Raw genomic sequence first — 27,473 nt, 5'->3', positions numbered from 1 at the left:
AAAATGTTTTTGCTTAAAGTGCCAGGGCATTAAAAAGAAATGGTGCAAATTCAAAAAGCTCGAATACACCAGCGATGAGGCCGCAATTACGCTCTCGGATAACTACCACGAGCCATTAAAAAATTAAATACATCACATTTAAAATCCCTCAGACTATGTTACACATATCATTTGAGTGTGTCTCTCTGTGTGGTGATTATTATGAATGGTGTGCAAATTTTAGTTACAGATGCCCCAACCCCAATGAATGACACCTAACCCTGTCTGATTTGGTAAATGGAGCATTTTCTTTCTGTTCTGAAAAGGTAGTAAGAATAAGCGTAGAAATAAATTCATATAATGGGCAAAATGAAACGTAATGAAGGAAGTCCATGACTGACACGGTTAAGGATGTATGGATTAAAAACAACAACTTTTCTGTGTTTCACAGGTTGTCAGGCATCTTTTGTTCTGCTGTCCGCTCATTGACGGAATGAGAGCTTTCTCAGTTTCCCAGACTTGTATTCATGTTGGAAAGTGCGCAAGTACGCAAATCCCCGCAAAACCTGCGTTTTCATGCCATGGGGGAAATACGCATTTTCAGTTGGCGTTATCTTTTATTCTTCATATTTTTCATATTGTGGTATGACTGAATTGTATACAATTCCAGAAAGTTTTTTTAAAAGTCCATAAATCTGGGGAATCTGCAGGACTCAGAAAAAGCCAGCCCCCTGGGGAATCCACAGGTCAGACTCATAAATCCAAACTCCCTAGGCCCAGTGTCATAGATATACAGTTTGGAAAGGGATTAGGGAGAATCTTGTTTGCTTCAGATTTTTAATTCCTGGACCAAAATGTGGATAGGAACACAGTGATCCTTCTGATCATGCATGTTTCCAAATTCTGCGACGCAGTTCTTAGCTCAAACATTGCATACAAATATGTGTGTATTAGGAACGTTGTGCACAAAAATGCTTATATTAGGGGAAAGTTTGTACAAAATTTTTCAGCATGTGACACCTCTATTGAGGGAACTGCACCGCCTGCCTAATCTCTACTGGGTCAAGTTTAAGCTTTTGTTATTGGTGTATAAAGACCTAAAGAATTTGGGACCAGGATATTTGAGAGAGCGCCTTCTCCCTTACCAGTGTCCCAGTCACTGAGATCACCAGATGAGGCACTCCTGATGATTCTGCACGGACCTGCATTTCGTTTGGAGTCCACTCAGATTATCATAGAATCATAGAATAATAGGGTTGGAAGGGGTCTTTAAGTCCATCAAGTCCAACCCCCTGCTCAATGCAGGAATCCAAGTCAAAGCATCCCCAACAGATGGTTGTCCAGCCTCATCTTGGATGCCTCCAGTGTGGGAGAGCCCACCACCTCCCTAGGTCATTGGTTCCATTGTTGTATTGCTCTAACAGTCAGGACGTTTCTCCTGATGTTCAGCCGGAATCTGGCTTCCTGCAACTTGAGCCCATTATTCCATGTCCTGCACTCTGGGATGATTGAGAAGAGATCCTGGCCTTCCTCTCTGGGACAACCTTTCAAGTACTTGAAGGGTGCTATCCTATCTCCCCTCAGTCCTCTCTTCTCAAGGCTAAGCATGCCCAGTTCTTTCTCTCTTCATAGGGCTTTGCTTCTAGGCCCCTGATCATCTTCGTTGCCCTCCTCTGAGCCTTCAGTGTCGTGGCTTCCTCTCTACAGAACTCTCTGCCTGTTGTCAGGCAAGCAATAACAGTGGCCAAGTTCAGATGATCAGTGGGGAAAGGAAGCCACTGTGGCTTCTTTTCCTTGCTCCACATGTATTGCGCACATGCCCACCATTTTCCTAATTACCCTTGCTGCAGCATGGGTTGCCATGTTGTCCGAACCTGGTGAAGTACGCAGCAGGAGTGGCTTCCAAACCACCCCGCAACCCCTGGCTTTTCGTACGGGCTACGGCTATAGCACAGAGGCATGTCTTTTTCCCTGTGGCACATTGATGGTCTATAATACAAAGCAGTGGTTTTCTGCTTCAAGGATTCAGGTCTGAACCATCAGTGGGTTTTGCAGTTCACATTTCCAAGTCTGAATACCATGATGATGATATGTAGCCTGCATTTGAGGCCTGCAAAAATGTGCAAAACCAGAGTTTGCATTTCAATTTCATTTCAGCGCTAGCCTGAGCAAGCTATGAGATGGGAAAAAACAATTGGCTGAGACTCAGCTTTGCCTCAAACCATTCACTGAACTCTAGCCTGGGCTGCATCATCCTGGATTTGCTAGAGAGAGAGAGAGAGAGAGAAAGCTTTTGCTCTGATTCAATTCCAGTTTTAGGCAAGGCGAGGTATGAGTTTCCATTATCTCATGCAACTGTCAGTAGTCCTCACAACCGCTCTGTGGCTTCCCACAGCATTTAGCCAAAAAGTAATGGTAAAAAAGCAATATTACAAGGGGATCCTGCAACAGAATGCTGCAGAATGGTGTGCTCCTGTTCAGGGTTCCATCCAGCCAGTGAGACAGCTACCTAGCCTTGCTTTATTTCACGACCAGAAAAAGGACCCAGCTCTGTGTAGGGTGGAACAGCCCTTTATTTGATACAGCAAAGCCTTCAAGCAAATTTACACCATTGTCAGAGTTGGATACATTGTGTCTGCCCTGTCTGAGTGAAGCCCATTGGCACTGCTATGCCCCATGGGAGGGGTCTGTCCACTCCATTCCCCTGAAGGCGGGGCGTTGCCCCACAGAGGGCAGGAATGGGGCAGGGATATAGTTCTGTCCCTCATCTTACTAATTTCTCATGGCTTAAACTGTATGGACTGCAAAGCTACGTGCTGATAAGGGAGGTCTGCCCCTAGTGGCTGAAGATGCTACTGCAGACTTCAACCGCGTGGACACATTTAAATTAACTGAAATTAATTAATGCATTAAAAAAGTAACTCCAAGAAGCACAGCCGCAGTGTCCCTGTAGTATGTGTGCCAAGTTTCAGGTGTCTAAGTCCTACGGTCTTGGGGCTATGGCGCTGGTGGATGGACAGACACATAACCTCTTTTATTATTACAGATGATCTATTCATACATATGTATACTTCTCTTTCCTCTTTTGGTTTTCCAACCTCTGCTTCTAATGTTGTTAAAATGTTTAAACTTGTTTTTAGTGATTCTGTTAGTTTTGAATGTATGCTAAACAGCTTTGGGGGACCTAGTTAGGTGGTTTAAAAATGCTCTTATCATTGTCAGTCAAGAGGGGGGTACTTCTGCAAGATGTTTGGGTTCCCTGAGCCTGCACATGGATGGTTTGGGCTACATAAGCAACACCACTCCCCAGCCTGAACACTGGAAATACAGGCAAAACCAGAGCGAGCTGTAACAAAATGTCGCAGTGTGGAGTGCACCTATTTAGGGTTCCAGCTAGCCATGTTAACTCCCGATAAATCCATTCCATTTCCTCCTGGTTTCCCATTTTCCCCCTTCCAACAGAACACCGCTGCCCACTAAACAGGATAAGTCTTCACTGCACTGTTTTGGGATTCCACCCCCTCAGGGTATTTTTAAGCTTTTCAAACTTTGGGGTTCCCCCAAACCTCTTAATGCTTCCACCTTGTGCATGGATGATTTTGTCTTGGCTACATTATTCACTCAGACAATTGACATTAGAATTAGTATTTATCTTTTTTTATGCAGCACAATAACTGCCTAGTGTCTTTGACAGCACAAATCAAAATCAGCCAGTTATTTGGGCAATGCCAGCCAAAGGGGATATAACTCCATTTGGGGTGCAGAGATTCCAGACTGGCATGCGCTCAGAACATCAAACTGCGAAGAAATCAAATGTCTAGTAGTTTGACATGCAAAAATAACCACAAAACCAAAACAAACAAACAAACACAATGCAACTGTGGCTTCTTAAAAGGATTCCTGCACCAATTCAGGGAGGGACAGTCCACCGCCTGTTCCAACAGCCATAGCACACCATGAACACAAGGGGGCACCATCACGGCTTGCCTGTGTGTTCGCTTGTCACACATATGGCTATGTCAGAAATACACACCTTAGGAACATAGGATCATAAGAAGAGCCATGCATGATGGATCAGACCAAGGGTCCATCTGCCCATGGGGAAATCCACAAGCAGGACATGAGTGCAACAGCACTCTCCCGCCCAGGTTCCCCAGCAGCTGACGTACATAGGCCTACTGCCTCTGATATGGAGGCGGCACATAGCCATCATGTCTAGTAGCCATTGATAGCCTTCTCCTCTAGAAATTTGTCCAGCCCCCTTTTAAAGCCACCCAAATTGGTGGCCATCACTACATCTTGTGGAAGTGAATTCCATAGTTTAACTCTGCGCTGTGTGAAGGAGTCCTTCCTTTGATCTGTCCTGAATCTCCGACCAATCTGCTTCATGGGATGATTCCAGGTTCTAATATTATGAGAGAGGGTGAAAAGAGTCTCCCTATCTACTTTCTCCACACGACACATAATTTTGGTCACCTCTAGCATGTCTCCCCTTACTCATCTTTTTTTCCAAGCTAAACCATCCCAGCTGTTATAACCTTCCCTCATCGGGGAGTTGCTCCAGCCCCTTGATCATTTTAGCTGCCCTTCAGGTTTTTCTTTAAAAAATTATTTCTCCAATCCACATCACCCAGAAATGGATGGAGATGGTACAGTTCCAGACTTCCGATGTGTTCCACACAGCAGGAAAACCACGACTGTTAAACTGCATACATCTGAAAAGCGCTCAATGAAAAATGCGTACATTTCTCAAATATGCACAAACACACTTTAGTCAATGGGTGGATGTGTACCAAAAATGTGTGCAATTTGAAAAGTGTGCACAAAAATACATTTTAAAAAATGCATAAAAATCTGTATAGATTTATTGCCTTAAAAAACATCTCCACAGAACCAGCATGGAATGCTCTTGACGGAGGGAAGTGGAGGAAGTCCACGTAAACAGATCCACCTGTCAGTAGTCACACATGTGGAAAAAGGTTCTTTTGGCGGATGCTTCTGCACACCTGGGTTGGTTCAGTTCAGCAGAGGCTGTGCCCAGCTGTGCAACAGACATGCTAAAGGCTGAGCAGCCGTTTGCTGAATTCCCGCAGTGTGGCGGCAAATGCCATGTTCAGTGGTGATGGCTCATTCGAGCCAACTGCTCTCATTAAGAACTGCACATGCTGCAGAAGCAGAGTGTGGGAGCAGTGTCCCCATTCTTTGTCATGTGGTGCACCAGCTTGACCTAAGATGAACAGGGACAATGGGAAAGCAAGTCATGTTCTTTTGTGGGGAAACTTGCACCACAGTGGTGTGTGCATACGTGTATGTAGGCAAGGGCTAAATTCAAGGGCTAAATTCAAGGGCTAAATTCAATTAAGTGTTCAAATATGGAATCCTCTCAGTGCTGACACTCAGTCTTGGAATGTATGAAAATTAAAGAGCATCACGGAGCATGTGCAGAGTGTGTTGACTTCATCATCATGGAACAAGCAAAGGTAGGCCTGTGGAAGGGGGGGGGGACTTCCAAGGGAGGTTTTAGAACAGGCTTCACCAAGCTGGCACTTTCCAGATGCTTTGGAATACACATCCCACCAGCCCCAGCCAGCATGGCCAATAGTCAGGGATGATCAGAGTTGTAGTCCTGAACCTACTCAGATACTATGATCAACATCAGAGGCCTTCCCCCGAGTGTCTCCTCTGAGGGAGGCTTGGAAAGTGGCAACAAGGGAGAGGGTCTTCTTGGTGGTGGCCCCCCAACATCATCATCATCATCATCATCATCTCTATACCACCTCATAGCTGAAGCTCTCTGGGCAGTTCACAAAAGTTAAAACATTCAAATACCAAATACAAAGTTTGAAAACCATTTACATAAAGGCATACGGACAATATATACAAACAACGTTTACGTAAAAAGAACTTTGAACTAAAAACAATTTTTTAAAATCCAACAATAAAACAGCACAGCTTAAAATGACACAGCTTAAAAACAGTATACAAAAGTCAGCAGAAGGAACAAGAGTTCTAAAAAGGGAAGGCTTGCCAGAATAATAGAGTCTTTTTAATGCCTGCTTAAAACCTTCAAAGAGGCAGGAGCATTTCAACTGGCAGGCCATTCCACAACTGAGGGGCAGCAAAGGAAATGCTCCTTTTGTGTGTGGCTGCCAATCTCACATTAGGCAACCACAGCAGTTGGTCCTCAGAGGGCTTTAGGTGGCTGACTGGGATGTACAGGAGGAGGCACTCCCTAAGGTACCTTGGATCTAGACCATGTAAAACTTTAAAGGTAAGAACCAGCACTTTGTATTTTGCTCGGAAACAAATTGGCAGCCAGTGTAAAGATTTTAAAAACAGCACAATATGGTCTCCGCGGGATGTCCCAGAGACCAACCTGGCTGCCATATTTTGCACCAGTTGAAGTTTCTGAACTAAATATACAGGCAGCCCCAAGAACAGTGCATGACAGAAATCAAGCCTAGAGGTTACCAGCGCGTGCAGCACCGTTACCAGGTTCACGTGTTCCAGGAATGGGCGTAGCTGGCGTATCAGCCGAAGGTGATAACAGGCGCTGCTCACCGTTGCCTCCACCTGGGGTGCCCGGATCAGGGCCAGGTCAAGAAGCACCCCAGGCTACGAACTTGCTCCTTCAGGGGAGTGCAGCCCCATCCAGAACTGGCTGACACACCTCAATACCTGAATTAGGGCCCTTCACGACAAGCACTGATAACACTCAGCCCCAAACCTCCTGATGGCCTCTCCCAGCAGTTTCATGTAGATATTGAACAGCATTGGAAATTCACCAACCCACTGACATCGGAGCCACCAGCCTCCCCTGCTGATTTGTGCATGCATACAGCAAACATCCTACATACTAACAGGGAACTCCGTTTCCAAGTTTGAATCCTTATAAAGCCAAAACAGCAGCGTCTGTGCAAAACAGGGAGGTATCATCAAGCTTTGGGGAACCCCAAGGTTGGAAGAAGTACAAAAATATATATATAGGGGGAAAAAATCTTTAAAAAACTTCAGAAAAAAACAAACACCTAAAGGAGGAAACCCCCAGCCAAACAGCTCAATTAGGACTTTGCATGCTTGGTGGCCAAAGAATTCTGAGTCACTGCTGTGAGGAGGGAAGGGAAAACCAGGCCTGAGTGCGTGGGATGGGATGGAATGGAATGGAATATCCTGGAAGAGAACTGATTTACACTTTCTTAGGAGTCTTTTGTGCTGCTTATAACATGAGAGCTCACAAAACTGAATTGATGTGGTCTCTTATTTCTGTGCTTAATACTCTTAAGCAGAATAGTATCAGTTAGTTACGAGGAAAGGCTTTCTAATGAAATACACAGGGGATTATCATAATCTGTTTTGCTTTAAGAAAAACCCAAAACAAACCATTAGATTTGCCATATTCCCAAACAAGGCAAAGGTGTATGCTTTAGACTGCACTAGTAGAAGGAGGTAAAGTTTGCAGTTATAATGGCAGGAAAAATAATCAAAATGTAACACAAGAAAGGAAAAAACCAGTTATCGATTACCTGTGTTGTGGGTAACAAGTAATGGGAAGAGAAGATAATGGCCTTGTTAAAAGAAAACTGTCAATAATATTTCAATAATAATGGCTCCATCTCCTTATTTCATTTTCTTCCTTGCAAATTCACTACTCCCTAACCCAATTCTGTTACATGCCGAAAAAATAAAATAAGTCAAGTGATCATCAGGTCAGTTTTTAACATGCTTACCTCCCCCCCCCCTTTTTTTTTTTAAAAATCTGATCATTTCCATCCCTCCCTCCAGTTTAAGATCAGCCACAATGATAGTAAAAAGTCACCTTTACGGTGACTCATGCAAACAAGCATTGATGTTCCCTCTTCAGGGCCATGTGGCATCATTGTAGGCACTGGCACAGCTACTCAACAAAACACACAAAATGCAAGGGACCTTGCAGAACTGCACTTGATCACTATCTTATATAAAAGACATAAAAATATAGTGGTTTATAAACATGTGTATAAACAAATAAGGCACAGTTGACTATGCACACCAAATTACAGAGGAAGTAAATATTTCCAATGTATATGCATCATATCAAACATACCATTCCAACAAAACCCCTATGTGTTACCGTTTCGACTAGGAATAGCCTTCTTCAGGAGCTATATAGATCAGTCTTTTTAATATATGATGCTATGAAAACTGGCATCATAAGAAAAAAAATCACTTTCTCTGTAATTAAGTGTGATTAATCAACTATGCCTTATTTGTTTATAAACTACTACTAAAAGTATTTCTTTTATAAAATATATTAAATGCAGTTCTGTAAGGTCCCTTGCACTTTGTATGTTTTGTGGCGTTGTCATTGGGGATCCTGTCTTTTCTGTTTTGCAGTAGTGTAGCTACATCGTTTTAGACCCTGGACCTCATGATCTCAGTGGGGAGACCCCCTTTAGACAGCCATGTGTCTTGCTTCAACTTTAAAGTGCACAACTAATATTTCTCTTTTTCCAACCCACAACTGTCATTCCACACTTTGCAACTCCTTCTACATTCCTGATATCTTAGAACAACAACAAAACTGTTTGCCAGCCCTTTTTTTAAAAAACAAACAAACAACCCTCTGAGCATGTAGAGTTTTGCATTATAAACTCACTTATATCATAGGAATATCATGGCGAGTAAGGGGAGACATGACAGAGGTGTACAAAATTATGCATGGTGTGGAGGAAGTGAGTAGGGAGACATTTTTCTCCTCTCATAATACCAGAACTGGGGATCACCCCATGAAGCTGTTTGGTGGGAGATTCAGGATAGATCAAAGGAAGTTTTTCTTCACACAGCGCATAGTCAAACTATGGAATTCACTTCCACAAGATGTAGTGATGGCCACCACTCTGAATGGCTTTAAAAGGGGGCTAGACAAATTCCTGGAGAAGACTATCAATGGCAACTAGTCCTGATAGCTATGTGTTACCTCCTGTATCAGAGGCAGTATGCCTATGTAGACCAGTTGCTGGGGAACATGGGTGGGAGGGTGCTGTTGCACTTGTGTCCTGCTTGTGAGTTTTCCATGGGCATCCATCTGGTTGGTCACTGTGTGAAGAGAATGCTGGACAAGATGGACCTTGGGCTGATCCATCATGACTCTTCTTATGTTCTTATGTCCATGACTACAGGAACAAAATGGAGTTCCTTTTGCTGCCCTGATGCCCACAACACCTGCCACTCACTAGGTGGTTGTTCAGGTGCCCTGTGGGCTGCAGAGCTTCGAATTTTGACTCCAAAGTCCAGCCCTAGCTGTGCTAGTGATTATATGGCTTTCTGGCAGATCACACGCATTTTTTGCCAAGATATAAAACTGCTCTGCTCAGTCTGACAGGAGCACCCCAGGATCCATGACAATGTCACAGAAGATGCAAGGGCCAGGTACAGGTAAGATAAAATGCCAGTTCCATTTCACACACAAAAATTTACCCTTGCAAATAATTGAGGAGGAGATCCATTTGGGCGATCCTTCATGGTGGGGTGGCGAGGAGACACCCAAACAGGAGTGAAAGTAATTCACCTTGTCAGCAGTGTGCATGGCCCTGTCCCTCTCCTGGCCAGTGGGGCTTGATGGCTCTGATGTCAATGGGGTGGTGCATCCACTCTGGGTTGCAGCCAGAACTGGTCAGAACTCTAAAGGAGCTACCCAAGGTATGGAAGCACCTTGGATAGCTCCTTTAGAGTTCTGACCAGTTCTGACTGAAACCTGGAGCTGATTCACTGCCCCACTGACATTGGAGCCACCAGCCTCCACTGCTCCTTGCAAGAAAAAGGACGGACTGCACTCTGCAGATCACCGGCCTCAAAGTGCTGGCAGCTGCCAACTAAACAAAAGAGGCAAACTGCAGCCATATGCTGAGCCCAGGGGCACCCCCACTTCCCAAAACATTCACTGATACACACTTTCATTTATTTCAAGTCTTATTTCCTGCCTTGCTCTCCTAAGTGAGATTCAACCACATGAGAACCGAACCGCATTAAAAGTCGATTAAAAACACACACACAATTTGGAACTAACAAAAGCTTAATGACATGGCAGAAAACCTATGAAATCATCACAAACAACAGGAAAATCAATAACAGCTGCTACAAATTCACCGGCAGGCAGGTTACCTGCTCCTAAAGGCCCCCCCAAAGGGCGAGTTCTTCACCATATATTGGAAATGACAAAATGACAAGTGGGCGCTGCAACAAAAAGTTGCAGTGTGAAGTGCTTCTGTTCAGGATTCCAGCCACCCAATTTAATTCCACCCCCCCCCCCGGTCATCCATTCCCCAAACAGTCAATCAGCTTTCTGTGACCACTGAGCATGCTTTCTTGTCATTCGGCTGTTTTGGGGTATGTCCCCCCCTTTTTTTTCCTGCCCCTTCTATTGATTCTTAGTACTTTTGCAAACCTTGGGTTTGCCCAAACTTGCTGATTCCTTCCTCTTGTGTTTGTGTGATTCTGTTTTGGTACATAGGCAATGGCACTCATGCCTGAACACTGGAAATAAAGGCATGGTGGGGCAAGGTGGGTTTACTTAGAGGCAAAGTGGTCCATGCCCCTAGATGTCATGACTGAGAAAATCCTTCCAAACTTTGGACGGCAGGGAGACATGGAACAGAGCCCTCATGTTGAACTCAGTGGGGTGGGGGGATACATGTAGGAAGAGGTGGACCTCACAGAATCCTAATCCCACCTTTTGATGCAAAATGCAAATCCAACGAAAATTTGGAACAGCCCTCACAGGGGCCATAACTTTCAGTCCACCGTGCTGCCCTGGTGCCACTTAAATATCTTCTCCAAGTCACTGCTTTCTTCCGCATTTCAATGCAGAATCTCCTTCCTGATTTCCCCCCCTTGTTGTTGTTCAGTCGTTCAGTCGTGTCCGACTCTTCGTGACCCCGTGGACCATCGCACGCCAGGCCTTCCTGTCCTGCGCTCTCTCCCGGAGCGTGCTCAAGTCCATATTCATTGCATCGGTGGTGCTATCTAGCCATCTCATCCTCTGCTGTCCCCTTCTCCTTTTGCCTTCAGTCTTTCCCAGCATCAGGGTCTTTTCCAGAGAGTTTTCTCTTCGCATTAGGTGGCTAAAATCTTTGAGCTTCAGCTTCAGGATCTGTCCTTCCAATGAGCAGTCAGGGTTGATTGCCTTTAGGACTGACTGACTTGACCTCCTTGCAGTCCAGGGGACTCGTAGGAGTCTCCTCCAGGCAGCACCACAGTTCCCCCCTCCCAGTCCCCTTTCCTTTTGCGTCCTGTCTTTTAGACCTGCAGCCTGCAGGCGGAGACCGCTGTCTCATTTCTTAGCTTTGTAAACCGTTCTGGGAGCCTTCGGGTGGGATCAAAGGGTGGGAGAAAAATGCAGCCAACGAACACGCTAACGCAATAAGCACACGCCGTCCCGGAGGTCCCCCTTCCCCGAAATGGCAAGGCTGATTTTTCTGTGGTCAGTCGCGGTTTGATTCTTGGGGAGGGGGGATCCATAAACGGTCAGCGGGGCAAAAGGAAACCGACGGGTTTCGCCCGTCGCAGGATTTCCGGCTGTTGCCGGCTCTGCCCTTCCGCGCTGCCGCCCATCGCTGTCCCCGACCCCTCCGCCGTGAATGCGTCCAGTGGGGCGCACAACCGGGTTGCTCAGCCCGCCCCTCGCCTCGCCCCTCGAGGGCTCGCCATCGGCGCGGACCACCAGCGGGCGCCTGGGTCCATCCTGCGGGTGCTGCAGCGCCGCCCAGGGCAGCGCCGCCGAGGCATCGGCCGTGACTCCGCAGCGTCGGGGGAGCCCGGCTCGGGCAGCCGCGCTCGCCGGCTGCAAACGGCCGCAGCCCCGGCTGGCCAGACCCCCCAGCTCTGCGCAAGTGGGTGGGCTGCGCAGGATTCCTCCGCTGCCTGAGACCACCTGCCGCTTTATTTCTCTGAAGTGAAGCTTGCCGAAGGAAAGCCGACGAAGGGCCTGGGGGGGGGGGCGCCCCCCGCCCCAGCCGCCTGCTGTGTTCTGCAAGGGGGCTGCAGGACGGGCGTTGCCTAAGCGGACACGCGCTGCGGAGGGGCGGGAGTAGCTTTGGGACATAGGAAGCTGCCGCCTACTGCCGTCTGTTTGTCTGTCTGATACCCCGCCTTTCTACCCCCAAAATGGCACTCAAGGCGGCTTACAAAACTAAGCTAGATTTAAAAAACACACACATTAAAATTCAATACCATCTTAAAGATTATAGAGTAAGAACAGTGCCCAACCCAACAGGTGTACTTACAGGCCAAAGGCCTTCCTGAATAAAGCGGTCTTTGCCTACTGGTAATAGAACGGCAGTGAGGGACCCCACGTGGACTCCGTGTGTGTTCCTGGTCGACAGCTGGTTGGCCACTGTGTGAACAGAATGGTGGACCAGATGGACCCTTGGGCTCTTCTTATGATCATAGATGGGAGCTTGGGAGGGAGTTCCACAGCCTGGGAGTGGCCACCAAAAAGGCCCTCTATCGCATCACCACCAAATGTGCCTCTGATAGTGGTGGTCTCTGGAGAAGGGCCTCTCCAGAAGATCTTAAGGGCTGGGCAGGCTCATATGGGAGAAGGCAGTCTTTCAGGTAGCCTGGTCCTAAGCTGTATAGGGCTTTATAGGTCATAGCCAGTGCTTTGAGTATTAGCTACCGAGCCCCATTCAAGGTTTAGTTGTTGACATTTGAAGCCCTAAACAACTCAGGATCAGGATACCTAGCTGACCATCCTCCCCTATATACACCAAATCAACCCCTAAGATCTTCCGAGGAGGCCTTTTTGGTCATTCACAACCAACAGTGTCCTAATGGCACCTCGGTAGAGGTACCCACATGTGGTTGGAGAGGCAGAAAACTGTGGCAAGCTTCAAACATCTCTTGAAAATGCGCTTGTTCACTCAGGCTTTCCCTAACTTGTAATCGATCATGACACTGTTCTGATTTACTGCTATTGTTGGAATGTTTTTAGGATTTTGGTAATTTGATCTGTTTCTCTATTGGTTTCTATATTGCATTGTATGTGGTTTTATGTAAGCTGGTTGGAGATCCTGTGATGTTAAGTGGTAGAGAAGTAGTTTAAGTAAAAATAAAATAAATACTGAATCAGATCCTGGTCCATCTAGCCCAGTATTGTCGACACTGATTAGCAGCTGATTTATTTCCAAGGTTTCAGGCAGGAGTTTTCCCTCTCCTAACTGCTGATGCTGGGGAACAAGCCAAGGACCCTCTGCATGCAACGTGGGTGCTCTTCCACTGAGCTACCATCTCTCCCTTGGTTTCTAGATAAAATCTTGCATGTTCTTGAAAAATAGAGAAATGCAACCAGTTATCGTAGGGCTGGTTCAACCAGCTGAGGATCATCATTCTGCGATGGAAAGAATTGGTGGTGAGGTGAAGGCCTTTATTTATTTATTTATTTATTTATTTATTTACATTTCTATACCACCCAGTAGCCAAAGCTCTCTAGTCAGTTCACAAAAATTAAAGCTTTGGTTCTCGGTTGTGGGGACCCCCCCCCCCATTAGAAGCATGGGGAAAAACAAACGGTTTTCTCCAGGGTCCAGGCAAGTCTTTCCAAGGTTGCATTTCACATGAGCTGTGAGCTGTCTTGCACAACCACTTCGGTGCACTGTGGCAGCCACTGGAAGTACCTTGTCTATGATGACTTCCATCAACGTGGTTCTAGGTATTACAACAGCATGCACGCCATCACAAACTCCCCTACATGTTGGTTAGCGACATGTGGGTTAACGAGACAAGACAAGGGTGTATACCATTATGCACGGTGAGGAGAAAGTGTATCTCGTAATACTGGAGCCTGGGGTCATCCAAAGAAGCTGATGAATGGTGGGAGATCCAGGACCGATACAAGGAAGGACGTTGTCAATACATCCCTTATGAAAACAGTTTGCATTTATCTAGTTTGCTGCTTACGGTTAAATTGTGGAATTTACTGCCACAAGATATAGTGATAATCACCAGCTTGGACAGCTTTTAAAGGTGATTTGACAAATTTGTGGAGGATAAAACTATGGGTACGAGGGTGGCCCTCTGTCCTCTTTTACAGAGGACAGTCCTCTATTAAAGGGCTGTCAGAGGACCACCCTCTATTTACAGGGCTGTTCTGTGTCCAATTCTGGTTTAAAGATAAAGACCCATGAGAACTGTTGTCCATCAACAGTGAGTACCTGGGCAGCAGACTGAACAGGCAGGCACACAGGTCACCTGGTCGCAGTCTTCCACAGTATGTTGAGATGTACTAGATTTATATTTCAATCATAATTTCTAAATCTGCATCTAAACATATAATGTTACACATTTTATGCGAACTACTGTCTTCGTTTGTCCTCTTTTTTGGTGATCCTTTTTTTTTTTGCAAGTCCTAACTGGCCACCATAATGGGTACTTGTCCTCCTGGCTCTATAGTACCTCCAACATTAGAGGCAGTCTACCTCTCAGTACCAGTTTCTGGGGAACATGAGTAGGAGGGTGCTGTTGCACTCATGTCTTGCTCATGGATTTCCTGCAGGGATCTGGTTGGCCACTGTGTGAACAGAATGCTGGGCTTTTGGTCTGAGCTAGCAGGGTTCTACATTCTAATAACAACAAAATAACTGAATGGGTTGTAGGGGATCCATCTTGTCTCAAATTCAACTATGTTTTAGGCCTGGGCAGATTCCCTTCTCTTTGAAGGGCAGGGGTGGGGGGGAGGCAAAGGAAGAATGATGGGTCTGCCCTCATAGACAGAGACCCCCACACAAAAGGCGCCATTGGAGGCTCCAGGGAGCTAAATTGACTTGTTAGCTGTTTCCCCAGACAGCCTGCTTGGGATTCCTGCTGAGCTGAAAATTAATGTTGAAAACAAAGCAGAAAAACAGTTCATTGACTGCAAGATCGGGACTGGCACCTGATCCCCACATCCCAAGAGGAACTCCCAATGCAGATTCCCCAAAGATCTCCCTGTGGTAAGCAGTTTCAGTCAAGCATCCAGTGGTGTGCCATCAGGGAGGGACTCAGGGGCAGACGTCTAGGGCCTGACTCAGCAGAATAGCCAGGAGAGGCTGCCAAAATGCAGCAGGTCTGGCTTACCACGTTTTGAAGTAAATGCAAGGAATACGCATTACCACCTGAAGAGCCTCCACCCCCCCACCAAACTCCAGTAAAACCATGAAGCCTGAAGTCTAAAATTACTTAACTACACTGCTGTACACATCCCTTGGGCATTTCAGTTTGCTAGAAAATTGTAGGTTAGTGGAGGAAGATGGAGTGCAGGAAACCTGTCTCCAGGAGTCAAGCAAAGAATTAAAATATGTTCTTCTAGCCCTAAAAAAGTTGCCACACAGATTTGTACTTCATAAAACAAAACAGAATACCATGTTTAATTTGAATTCATTTATCTGGCAAACTGGATAATGATGATGTGTCCCAAAACGGTCTCTGAAACAGCTCTTTTCACAGTGGTGCTCTGAAAATAGCTTCAGCAATATGGCTCACACCCATTAAACCTTCACACCTCTTGGGACCCAAGTCTCGAGCAAAGCTGAAGCTTCATTGGAAAGCTTTATAGCAAGGTTGTGGGGTGGGAAAGGAAAGGCTCTTCACTCACTTTCCCCAACTTGGCACCTTCCAGATGTGCCAGACTACAACTCCCATTATCCCCAGCCAGCATGGCCATTGGCCATGCTGGCTTGAGGTGATGGGAGTTGTAGTTCAACACATCCAGAAAGCACAAAGTTGGAGAAGGCTTCTCTGTACAGTTGCCCTGGGACACTATAAGGTATAGGGTGGCCAGGTGTCTTGTTTTACAGGTGACCACCCTCTGTTTGATAGTCTCCTCTCTTTGAAAGGCTGTTCTAGTCCATTTTAGGTCACAGATAAAGAACTTATGTCCATCAACAATTAGCACTTGAACATGCAGGCACACAGGTCACCTCGTCACAGTCTTCTGCATTATGCTAAGATGCACTGCATTTCTATTAAAATTATAATAAACATTTCTAAATTTGCATCTATCCCCATGAATTAGTATATGCAAATTTTATCCAATCGGTGTCCCCTTCTCCTCCCCCACCCCATTTTTGGGGGTGATGCATTTCCTCTTTTTTGGAGATTCATAAGTGGTCACTCTAAGCGGAAGGGAAACACACATGGTTCTTTGCCATCGGTCAGGGGACCCAAAGCCACTGGGAAGTTGTGCATCTTCTGTCCCCAAGAAGATGTGCAGAGGAAGACCAGCCTGGCACTGTCTATTAATGGGAGAAGGAGCAGATTCAGGGAGTTTTCTCCCCCTACCCCCTGCCATTGCCAGAAAGAACGCATAGCTTCAACTACCATTTGCCCTGGGACTGCAGAAGTGAGGGGAAACACACACTAGTCTCTGCCACTGAGCAGAGCAATGAACCTCAGGCTTGTGGGCCAAATCCTGCCTGCCTGAGATTCCAACCTAGTGCTCCTGGGTTCCACAGCTGGTCCTGCCCCCTTCGCCTGGCCTCACCCCTTTCCTCCAATCATCCAGTGGTTCCCCAGCATTTGCAGTTTCCTTCCCCCATTCCAAAATGCTGAAATGCTGGGTTAGCTACTGGCAGCAAGAGATATAAGCTAAACCATGCTGGTAGTTTTGATCATTTGGGGATTCTTGGTCCTGCCCCTCTTTTGCCTTTGGCCCCACCCTTGACTGGAGTGCAACCTCCCCCCTGCCTGAACTTTTCCAAAATTGAATTTGGCATTTGGGCTGAAAGTTCAATGCCCCTGAGGTAGAGGAACGGGGGCTGCTGAGTCAGTTGCAGCACATCTGTCCATGCAAGGCCCCAAGCAAGCAGATTATCCTGGCCACCGCTGGGTATAAATGTCTGTTTCCCACCCACCTCTTAATTTCAGCATTGCCAAACCGATCTCCATCCTCTACCTTTTCCCCTCCACACTCCTTCCCTTGTGTTTCTTGTCTGTTTAATTTGCAATTTGGAGGAAAGGGCTTGTCTCCCATTTCACCCCCATCCCCCACTCTCTCTCATTGAAGTGAGCTGCTTTGGGAAACAACATTTGTCTGAAGAACAGAATAAAAATATAGTATAAAATATAGTATAAAAATATAGTATATATATACTATAGCTTCAAGTAAGGCCCCGCTCTCCTAAATAAATGGGTTCCCAGACAAATTAGTGTCAAGTCATGGTGTGTTTATGAATATTCCAGTGGGCCAGGAAATAAAGTTTTTGTGGTAGAATATGTGTGGTCCACCTTCTATGAGGGAAGGGGGAATTGTCAGTTTGGCTAGAACTGAAATCTCACACAAACTGCCAGGAACAGGACGGCAGACTGAAGACTGAAAGGCTAAGCAGGAGGAAGTCCCAGGAGGCAGAGAAGGGAAACCATATACAGGGTGACCAAAGGAAAGGGCAATGGGTTGAGAAATGGAAACCTGAAGAAAGGGTAGGTAGAAGAGACAAGGTTTTTTAGAAGAAAGGGACAGTAAAAGCAAGAGGCTGAGGAAAGAGAGCATCTCAGGACCAAAGGACCAGAGAAAGTATATGCTCTTGGTGAGGGAGGTAAGGAGGAGTCAGGGTGGATAGTTGGCTGGTAGGTGAGGGAAAGTGCAGGCAGTGTGTTGAAAAGTAGATATCAGAGGAAACAATCTGAGAGGCCAAGAAAAAAGTACAACAAAACAAAAATATGGGAAACTATAACACATTCACATAACATCACAACACAAATCTGATAATACTGCAAACCCATCACATCCTCAACAACATAATAACGTTATGCAAAGCAGGTTCAAACAATGTTTGATGTGCAACGTTTATGCAGCCTGATTCTATGTATGCTCATTCTTAAGCCTCTCTGAATTCAGTAGCAGTTAATTACCAAGAACACACGCACAGGACTGCAGCCTAACTCAACCAGAATCCCTCATATTTGGAGTCCAAGAAAGGCCCGCAGTCCCACCCCCACCCCCAGTACCCTTCCATCTCAGACAGTGGAAGATGGTGGGTCCAACATCAGTGGGGTGGTGAATCCGCACCTTGGATAGCTCCTTTAGAGTTCTGACTGAAACCCAGAGCAGATTCACTGCCCCATTGACATCGGAGGCATCAGCCTCCACCGATCCCAGATTTTCATGCGAGCCTGGCATCGCCACCCAGGGCAGTGATGCAGCCTATTGGAAAATTCAACCCTCAAAGAACCTGCTTTGTAGGGGAAATAAATGATATAACTTGTGACCGGGGAGAAATTGGACAGCAGCTGTTGCTAGCTGGAAAATTTACAGATGTCAGCTCCCTGGAGGCAGAGTCGGCCTGAAGGTGAAATGCTGTGCACACTTCGGAATACGCCCACCTGGGTTCAGAGAGACTTACTCCCAAGTCTGTTAGGCCTGAGACAAAATGTGCACCCTAGCTTTGCTACAACTTTTTTGCAAGTTGGGGAGGGGCTATTTTGGTAATTTTGTGGGGAGCCCTATGAATAGGGGCAAAGGTTTCACCCCACTCACCAAGGATGCTGACCACAGCTCCACTGATGCTGGGTGCCATTTCCACAACCCTTTTTTCTTTCCCTCCAACAGAATATAGAAAGCTGCCTTATTCCAGTTCACATTATTTGTCCATCTGGCCCAGTATTATCTGCTGTGACTGGCAGTGGCTCTCCATGCTTCTGCCAGTGAAGGGCATTTCTCACCACCTGCCACCTGATCCTTTTAATGGGAGATGCTGTGGATTTGAATGCAGGACCTTCTCCATGCAAAACCTGTGCTCTGCCACAGAGAATTGCCCTCACTCTGATTATGATGATGATGATGCCAGGTAGCCAGGTCTGGGCCAGCATACAGCGACTTCCAGCCGCTGGTGGTGCCCCAGCACCCACAGCTTCCTGATACCTGCCCCCTCAAACCTGGAGCCACTCCTTCTGCCCATCTCCACTGTGCCAGGCAAGTTGGAGCCCTCCTTTTGACTTCCCATGATGCATTCAACACAGTGTCACTCTGGGGCATTGTGGGAGATTGCAGCCGCTTGTTGCCCACCAGGTCTAGGTAAGCCCAACTGGAAACCCCCAATGTAAGATGGGACCCAGAAGAGGGCACTTTGTCCAGGTAGGATGGCCATGGGTCCTCTTTTACAAAGGACAGTCCTCTATGTGAAGGGCTGTCAGAGGACTGTCCACTATTTGAAGCTATCCTCTGTTTGAAGAGCCCTTCAGTCCAAGTCTGGTATAAAGAACCATAAGGAGCTGGGAGAGCAGCAAGGCTTTGGAGGTGACCATCAACAGCCCCTGGACAGCAGATTGAGCAAAGCACACAGGTCATCTTGTCACAGCATTCCACAGGATGGCAAAATGTACTGTATTTCTATTTAATGACAATAATAATATCTAAATGTACATCTATACATATAAATCAGCATATGCAAATTTTATGCACATTGATGTCCTCTTTTTGGGGTGATGCATCAGTGGCCACACTATTGTCCAGGACCCCCTGAAGCTTGAATCCGGTCCTTCCAAGTGTCCAATGAGATTTGGTTGCGCCTGAATGTCAGAATGTGGCCTGAGCAAGCCGGTAGGCTCATGGAGGAGAAGGTGAGGGCTATTTGCCTTCTGCAGATGAGTTTCTTCTGTCTAGCAGACCAGGTTTAACAGAAAATACACCTGTGGGAGCTTAAGCATTCCCAACCATCAATTCTCACCCTTGGAAGGTGGAGGCTCGGATTTCGGTGGGGTTGTGAATCCATTCTGGGCTTCAGTCAGAACCAGCCAGAACTCAAAAGGTGCTGAATTGTATCCCCAAAATAGGTTCAGCACGTTCAATAGCTCCTTTAGATTTCTGGCTGGTTCTGACTGAAATCCAGAATAGAGTCACAACCACACCAATTCACGCCTCCAACTTTTCCTATCTTAGTCGGCTGTGATACCAGGAGGCAAACATGGGGTTGAGAATCCTGTGCCCTCCTCCTAACAGGTATTCCCATCAATAGTTCTATTATAAATGTCTATCATATCCCCTCAACATGAACACACGCGCACACACACGCACAAACAGACACATACACACACACAAACAGATACACACACACTTGAGTCATCCTTTTCCTAAATCAACCCTGATAATTTCAGTGCTCCGTTTCTCCTGCCCCGGGCGATCCATTTCCCCTTATCAACTTTCCTCGAGAAACACAACATTAAATTCAAATTGTGGCCACGAGGTACTTGTAAAAAGCACTTTCCCGTCCTCCTTTCATGCTGGCCCCCAAGCTGTAGCGATGGAGCTATTCAAATATTTGCCTTCACTTTATAGTTCATTACGTAGCTCCCATCTCTACATTATTCTTTTAGAAATTAGGCATGTTCATGGCCCAGATGGAAAACCTGATAGCTGCTACTCTGGGGAAACTTCCTACTTGCAGGTCCTGCCCTACCAGAAGGAAGCCTGCTGCCATGGTGAGCCCTTAAGCACTTCCTCCCCTCTGCCCCCGAACCAAGCAAACAAAACTGTGAACAGGTACATGGATGGGGTGGGTATTTTGTCCCAGCCTTACTTTCCGCATAGGAAGCACCAGGTTCATTCCCTGCCGTGCCCCGTTAAAATGTTTACCTGGCACCCAGTCTCTGCTTTGCAATATTTGGAATCCTTCCCCTACCCAATGGCTGCCTATTAGGGTGGCCACTCCAACAGAGGAAATGCAGCACCAAAAAAGAGGATAAAAGAGGACACCAATTTGCATGACTAATTTACTTGTATAAATGCAAATTTAGAAATAATTATTAAAATTTTAATAGAAATACGTCATAATGAGGAAGGCTGTGGCCAGGTTCAGTCTGTTCAGTCGGCTGTCCAGGTGCTAAGTGTTAATGAGCGACTTCAAGGCCCGGTTCTCCCTTCTGATGGTTCTTTATCTTTAAACTGGGCTTGGACAAGGCAGCCCTTCAAGCAGAGGACTGTCCACTGTAAAAGAAGACACATGGCCACACTACTACCTATAATTTTTGTAAGCTCTGCTTGAGAGATTCAAAGTCTCTCCACTGGTCACAGTACCGCTAGTACCAGACTACCTGTAATAATCGTGTGATTCCATTTATGGTAGTTTCTTGCCATTTCATGCACGGCTGTATGTGAAAATAGCAGGAGTGAAGGAAACGCTTCCAGAACTCACTTAGTGGGTCTAGGTAAGACAGCACATCTGCTGCTGCAGGCCCTGTATAGGCAACAGACACAGGGCTTGGATGAGTTGTTGACTTTCTGTACACTGCTAATCTGGGTTTATTTAGAGCCGAGCCAGAAGATCTTCAAACAGAGGACTGTCCTTTGATTGTCCTTGAAACAGAGGACTACCCTCTGTAAAGTAGGACACATGGCCATCTTACAGTTAAGTATTATTATAGGTCACTAGATAAATGGAGGAACTAAGGAAGGGATGGTTTTGTTTGTTAGTGATAATCTGAGGACAGCTTGAATCTTAGCTGATGCATAATTAATCAATCAATCAATCAATCAATCAATCAATTATGTTTATATCCCACCTTTTTTCCTCCAAGGCGCTGTACATAATCCTCCTCCATTTTATCCTCACAACAACAACCCTGTGAGGTGGGTTGGGCTGAGAGTCTGTGACTGGCCCAAAGTCACCCAGTGAGCTTCCATGGCCGAGTGGGGACTAGAACCCGGATCTCCCGACTCCCAGTCCAACACTCTAGCTACTACATCATGCTGGCTCTGATTTGAGACAATTTATGAAGCTTCTATATCCCTATGACTAAGGTTTCATCTAACCATCCATTTTTAGAGGGTTCCTAAGCCTTTCTGTTGTTCCACATGCTAACCAAAAGCATCCAAATATGTATTAACCTGAAATATGACTACACAACTTTGGAGTGCATTGTGCTATATCAATCTTGAGTAAATGTTATTTGGAGGGGGGATGGGAATCATCTCAACTATGGGAAGACATCAGTTAGACTTGCATGATCTACATTGTCTGTGTTTGCTTCTTTTTTTGTTTACTAGAACCTTGAGGTTTACCAATCAGAACCAGGTGCAAAATAACCGGATTCAAAATGGCAGCTCAGGGGGATGAACCAATTACTCACTGCAACTTCTGAACCATAATACTGGGATGAACTGCCTATACAAGTACAAATCTACATCTAGGTTACTACAGAACAGGGATTCTTTAGGAGGGTGGGGAAAGCCTGTCCTCTTGTTGCTGCTATTATTAAACAATAAAAGAGAACCACAGAAATCCTTGCTGATCTGCTGCAAATGATCCAGCAATTTACCCGTTGATCCTGATCTGCCCACCCTGGGGCTAGATAGGGCAGATAAAGAATGCAGAACCTCAGGTCTAGGGGCCAAATTTGTCCCTCCAAGGGTCCCAACAGGGTCCTCTAGGGTTCCCCTGAGGGCCACCCCCCTTTCCCCTAAACAGCAATCATTTGGCGGTTTCTCGACTTTTGTGCAGTTTTTTCTACTGTTCTCAAAGGTTGAAATGCATCTCCTGAGGCTTAGTTATGGAGAGTAAGAGCTTCAGACTAATATATGCTGGAAATGTTGGCCTTTTAGCCACACCTCTTTTGCCTTCGACCCACCCACCACTAGAATGTGGCCCCTGAAAGCTAATCTGAAACTGAATTTACCCCTCGGGTTCCCCATCCCTGGAGTAGATGGATGCAGAACAACCCACTGGAAGATGCCCCCTAGCGCCAATGATGCAGCTGTCATATTGCAAGGCCCTTCCCTTCCACCTTCCAGAGAGAAGCCAGACTGCTGCTCTCCAGCCAGCTAGCCCAGCTTTGCTCACCTCCTCCCACTGATGGATGTAACGTATCAGCCTGGAAAGCCTCAGGAGCCGCAAGAGGCTGAGGATTTTGGTGAAGCGCACGATCCGCAGAGCTCGGGCCGTCTTGTAAACCTCTGAATCGATGCGTGTTTCCACAATCAGGAAAATATAGTCCACTGGAATGGAGGAGATAAAATCCACCACGAACCAGCTCTTGAGGTACTTCATCTTAATCCTCTGTGGGTCGAGGATGATCTCCGTGTTGTCCTCCACCACAATCCCCGTGCGGAAATTGAGGACCAGGTCAATGAGGAAGAAGGTGTCCGAGACCACATTGAAAACGATCCATGGCGTAGTGTTCTCATCCTTGAAGAAGGTGATGCCCACGGGGATGATGATCAGGTTCCCAACCATCAGGAGCAGCATTGTCAGGTCCCAGTAAAACCTAGTCAGCAAGACAGAGATATGGAAAACAAGCTGAGGAAAAGCTGGTGTGGTTGCAGGCAGGGATGGGAAAGTTTCAGACTTGTGCAGTCAACTCTATCACATTATGGGCACAATCCTATGTGTGTTAAGACAGAAAAAAGTCCTACAACTGCATCCAACTTCCCCATGCTGGCTAGGGAATGCTGGGCACTGTATGACTTCTTCTCTCTCTAAATATGCATAGCATTACATCCTAAAGCTACACTGCTTGGGCTGAAACTAAAGACCAGATCACTCAGGCCATAAATCAAAATATTGTCTACTAGGCCAAGAATGGGGAGAAATCAAAGTGGCATCTACTTAGAGATTTCTGGGTGATTTGCAGTAACTCAACAAGGTTTGCTGACTCTAGGGGTCATTATGAGGATGAAAATAAATAAATAATCCAATGAATGGTGGCACAAGAAGGGGGGAGTATTGACACTGGTCACCCCACCCCAAGGAGGACACTGAGCCCAGTGAGACACTGGTCACCCCACCCCAAGGAGGACCCTCAGGAGCCCCTTGCCCAAGGACTCAGTTCTCCTATCACCCTCAGCCTCCAAGATGACTTTCCAAAAGCCTTTCAGGTCCCTCAGCCACAGAAATGAGCATGGGCCCCTTAAGGTTGCAGACCGTACTACGTGGGAGGCGGAGATTCTGAGAGACCTGAGCTGACTGCCCTACTTAAGCCCTCAGTTCCTGCTAGACCTCCTTGCATGAGGAGCTTTCATAGCGTAGCAGCTTCTGCATAGTGCTGTCCAAGGCGCTATTAGCCGCTGCCTTGCTGTGCTTCTGTTTACCTGGCATAACAACTGACCAAACGTGACTCTTGCCTCATCAGTCATAGCCCCCTGCTCTCAGAGCCTCCTGGCACTATCGATTCACTAGCCACTGTCCTCTGCGCCCAAGCCAGGACAGCAATGACTGTAGATTTCACACCAATGCTCCCATCCTCAGTGTATATTCTCTGAAGCAAGTCCTATTGATTTTGATGGCGCTGATGTTCAAGTAAGCATATTGAAGATTGCAGCCTTATTTTAATTTCCTGTTAATGATTTAGTTGCAATTTGTATGTGAAAGGTGCCTTCAAGTAACCATAGGGGTCAAACAATGCATCAGGGGCGGGGGGTTGCAAATGCCTCACTCAAATCCTCTGGTGCCACCTATGAAAGCAACAGCTTGGGTCCAGTTAGTTGAGCTTAAGTGCCATTGATTTCAGTGGGAACTAAGTAAAGGCATGACTAAGTTGTTCCATTGATTTCAATGAGACCCAAGTTCAATTAACCCTTTTTTGCACTTTTTACATTGATTTTAATTCATGTAAAAACAGGAAAACAAAGAAAAAAGAGATCTACAACATACCAAACAGCCAACTCATACCAACATTTCCTCTTTTTTATACCACCCCAAATATTCCAGAATGGTTTAAACCACTTCCATTGTTGCTCGGACATAGCACAAGACCTCCTTTCCTGTTGAGCTCAAGTAATTCATGTTAATTTATTTAGACCTGAAAAATCCCATAACTTCATATACATTTGCTCATTCTTGGGATTTGGTTAGTTTCCCAATGCATTACCTATACTTCTCTAGAGGCAACAATAATGTGATTAAGGAGAGTTTCCTTATCCGTTAGCCTTTTAAAGTCTGTTTGTTTATTTACTAGGCTCAGCTAACTGAAGTTTGAATCAAACTCAGTGTATACATCAAATGTGCTGGATGATTATAAATAAATGTTCCAGAAAGATAACAGAAGGATGGGTTGACATGAAGATCTGTGTAGCACTGTAGCTGTCCTCTCCCTGCTCTCTCATAATACTAGAATCTGGGGTCATCCCATGAAGCTGACGAGATCCAGGACAGATAAAAGGAAGGACTTCATACAGTGCAGAGTTAAACTATGGAATTTGCTACCACAACATGCAGTGATGGCCGCCAATTTGGATGGCTTTAAAAGGGGGTTGGACAAATTGAGAGAGGAGAAGGCTATCAATGGCTACAAGTCCTGATGTCTATATGCTACCTCCAGTATCAAAGGCAGTACGACTATGGACAGCAGTTGCTGGGGAACATGGGCGGGAGGGTGCTGTTGCACTCGTGTCCTGCTTGTGGGTTTCCTGTGGGCAGTTGTTTGGCCACTGTGTGAACAGAATGCTAGGCAAGACGGACCCTTGGTCTGATCCAGCAGGGCTCTTCTTAGGTTCTTTTGTTCCTTACCAGCAACTCATGTGGGCCTTGGCTAGTTTTTACTGAAACCTGTGCATGGGCACGCTATGCTCTTTGGAGTACTTATTATGTTCTGATTGCCCCAATTTCCTGCTATGTAACCCTGGAGGGCCGCGGTGGCTTAGTGGTTAAGACGCTGAACTGCAGACTGGAAGGTCGGCAGGTCAGCAGTTCAAGACCCGGGTGCCGCGTGACGGAGTGAGCTCCCGTCTTCAGTCCTAGCTCCTGCCAACCTAGCAGTTCGAAAGCAAGAAATTGCAAGTAGATAAATAGGTACTGCCTCGGCGGGAAAGGTAACAGCGTTCCGTGCACCTCGGTGTTCAGTCATGCCGGCCACATGACCACGGAAGCGTCTTCGGACAGCGCTAGCTCTTTGGCTTAGAAACGGGGATGAGCACCGCACCCTAGACTTGGACACGACTGGTTGGGGACACCTTTACCTTTACCTTTTTTAACCCTGGAGAATCAGGATGCCAATTTTGCCTTTGGAGGTGATGCTGAGGATGCCTTTGAAAAGCTTTCTAGACGGCCACCGGTGCGCGCACACCAGAATCCTTAAATTCATCCACCTCTCCATGGTTTGTAGAAGTTATAGAGCTCTGGAGAGGGGCAAAGGGCAGTGGAGGACACCGTGAGATGAAGCCCTCTCTTACACCATGATGCGACCAGCATTAAAGATCAAAGTCCTTACCCCTGTTTCCCATTTGGTCTTTAAATGACTACCAACTTCATCAACTTGATTAGTAATAAAGAAATAAGAGGGGGTGCTAAAACAAAATGTTGAAGTGTGGAATGCACCTGTTCAGGATTCTCCATTCCATTCCCCTTCCCACCCAGTCCCCCAACACTAAGTCAGCATACTGTGGCTACTGAGAACTCTCAGTCTTCATTGAATTGGGTTTGGGGGGCAGGGGGAGTCCACCTGTAGTAGTTTTTTTCCCCTAAAAATGTTTTGTACTTCAGAAAACCTTGGAGCTCCTCCAAGCCTGCTGATACTTCCTTCTCATGTGTGGATGGTGTTTTGATGATGTATAAAGACTGGCAATGAATATGGACTTGAGCACGCTCCGGGAGAGAGCGCAGGACAGGAAGGCCTGGCGTGCTGTGGTCCATGGGGTCACGAAGAGTCGGACACGACTGAACGACTGAACAATCAAAGACTGGCACTTGGAGAACAGAGTTCATTATTAGGATATGAAGAATATATAGTTACTCTTGCTGTTTTTCCACGAAAGGTTGTTATTTCAAATATAGGCCAAGAATGACTTTATCTTCTGCTTCTTCATTTAGTTCCTATGAAATTTCTTAACTAGGAATATTAGAGCCATTCAATATGTTCATTATTCATTGTATTGTTAAATTCCCATTAGGCTCATACAACTCCCTTGCTGTGTGAGCCATCCTAGTCCATATTTAATCCATCTTTCTCTTTTATCACTTAAATAAAAGGTATGATTAAATAAAAAGGAGGTTTCTGTGGAAATGGAAAGACTTAAGAAGTTTTACATTTCTCCCAAACAGCTAATGTTGACACCAGGGTTAACGCATTTGGCTCAAACAATAGTGCTAGGGGATCTCTTACAGAACTATTGTAGATACTCAAGAGGTACTCACTGAATACTATGGTTTAATGTTATTTGTATTTTACAACACAATCCTTTACATGCCTACTCAGAAGTAAGCCTTACTGAATCCAATGGGGTTGTTCCCAGGTAAGTGTGTACAAGATTGCCAGGCTGGAAGTAAGCCCTGTTGAACACCATGCTAGTTACTTCTGAGTAGATACACATAGGATTGCACTGTTAATCACCAATAAATAGATTGTATTTATTTATTTGTTCACCACCTATTAAACAAGTCCCTAGGTCTCATACAAAACAATTCAAAACATGTTGACCACACAATAAAACCCCTGGACAATAAATCTAAAAAACAAACCCAACCCAGTATACAAACCCAAATATATAAATATGAGCACCATAAAATACAATCCATACTGCAGGAGTTAATAACAACCAGTAAGTACAGGAGCTAAAA

General features: G+C 46.0%; 1 protein-coding gene across 1 annotated transcript in view; it reads right to left on the bottom strand.

Moving 5' to 3' along the window:
• HCN4 (hyperpolarization activated cyclic nucleotide gated potassium channel 4) overlaps positions 1 to 27,473 on the bottom strand; it is a 160,934-nt gene that overhangs the window by 87,606 nt on the left and 45,855 nt on the right. Inside the window, exon 2 of the mRNA XM_084816417.1 lies at positions 22,764 to 23,187. Within this exon, the coding sequence (XP_084672543.1) occupies positions 22,764 to 23,187 (424 nt within the window). The remainder of the gene's footprint in view (positions 1 to 22,763; positions 23,188 to 27,473) is intronic.

Source organism: Heloderma suspectum, chromosome 11, assembly GCF_057233095.1.
Source record: "Heloderma suspectum isolate Gila_16-S chromosome 11, 16-S_ref, whole genome shotgun sequence".
NCBI lineage: Eukaryota > Metazoa > Chordata > Lepidosauria > Squamata > Helodermatidae > Heloderma > Heloderma suspectum.
Note: the sequence above shows the minus strand (reverse complement) of the source record. Positions and strands in the feature narration are given on the sequence as shown.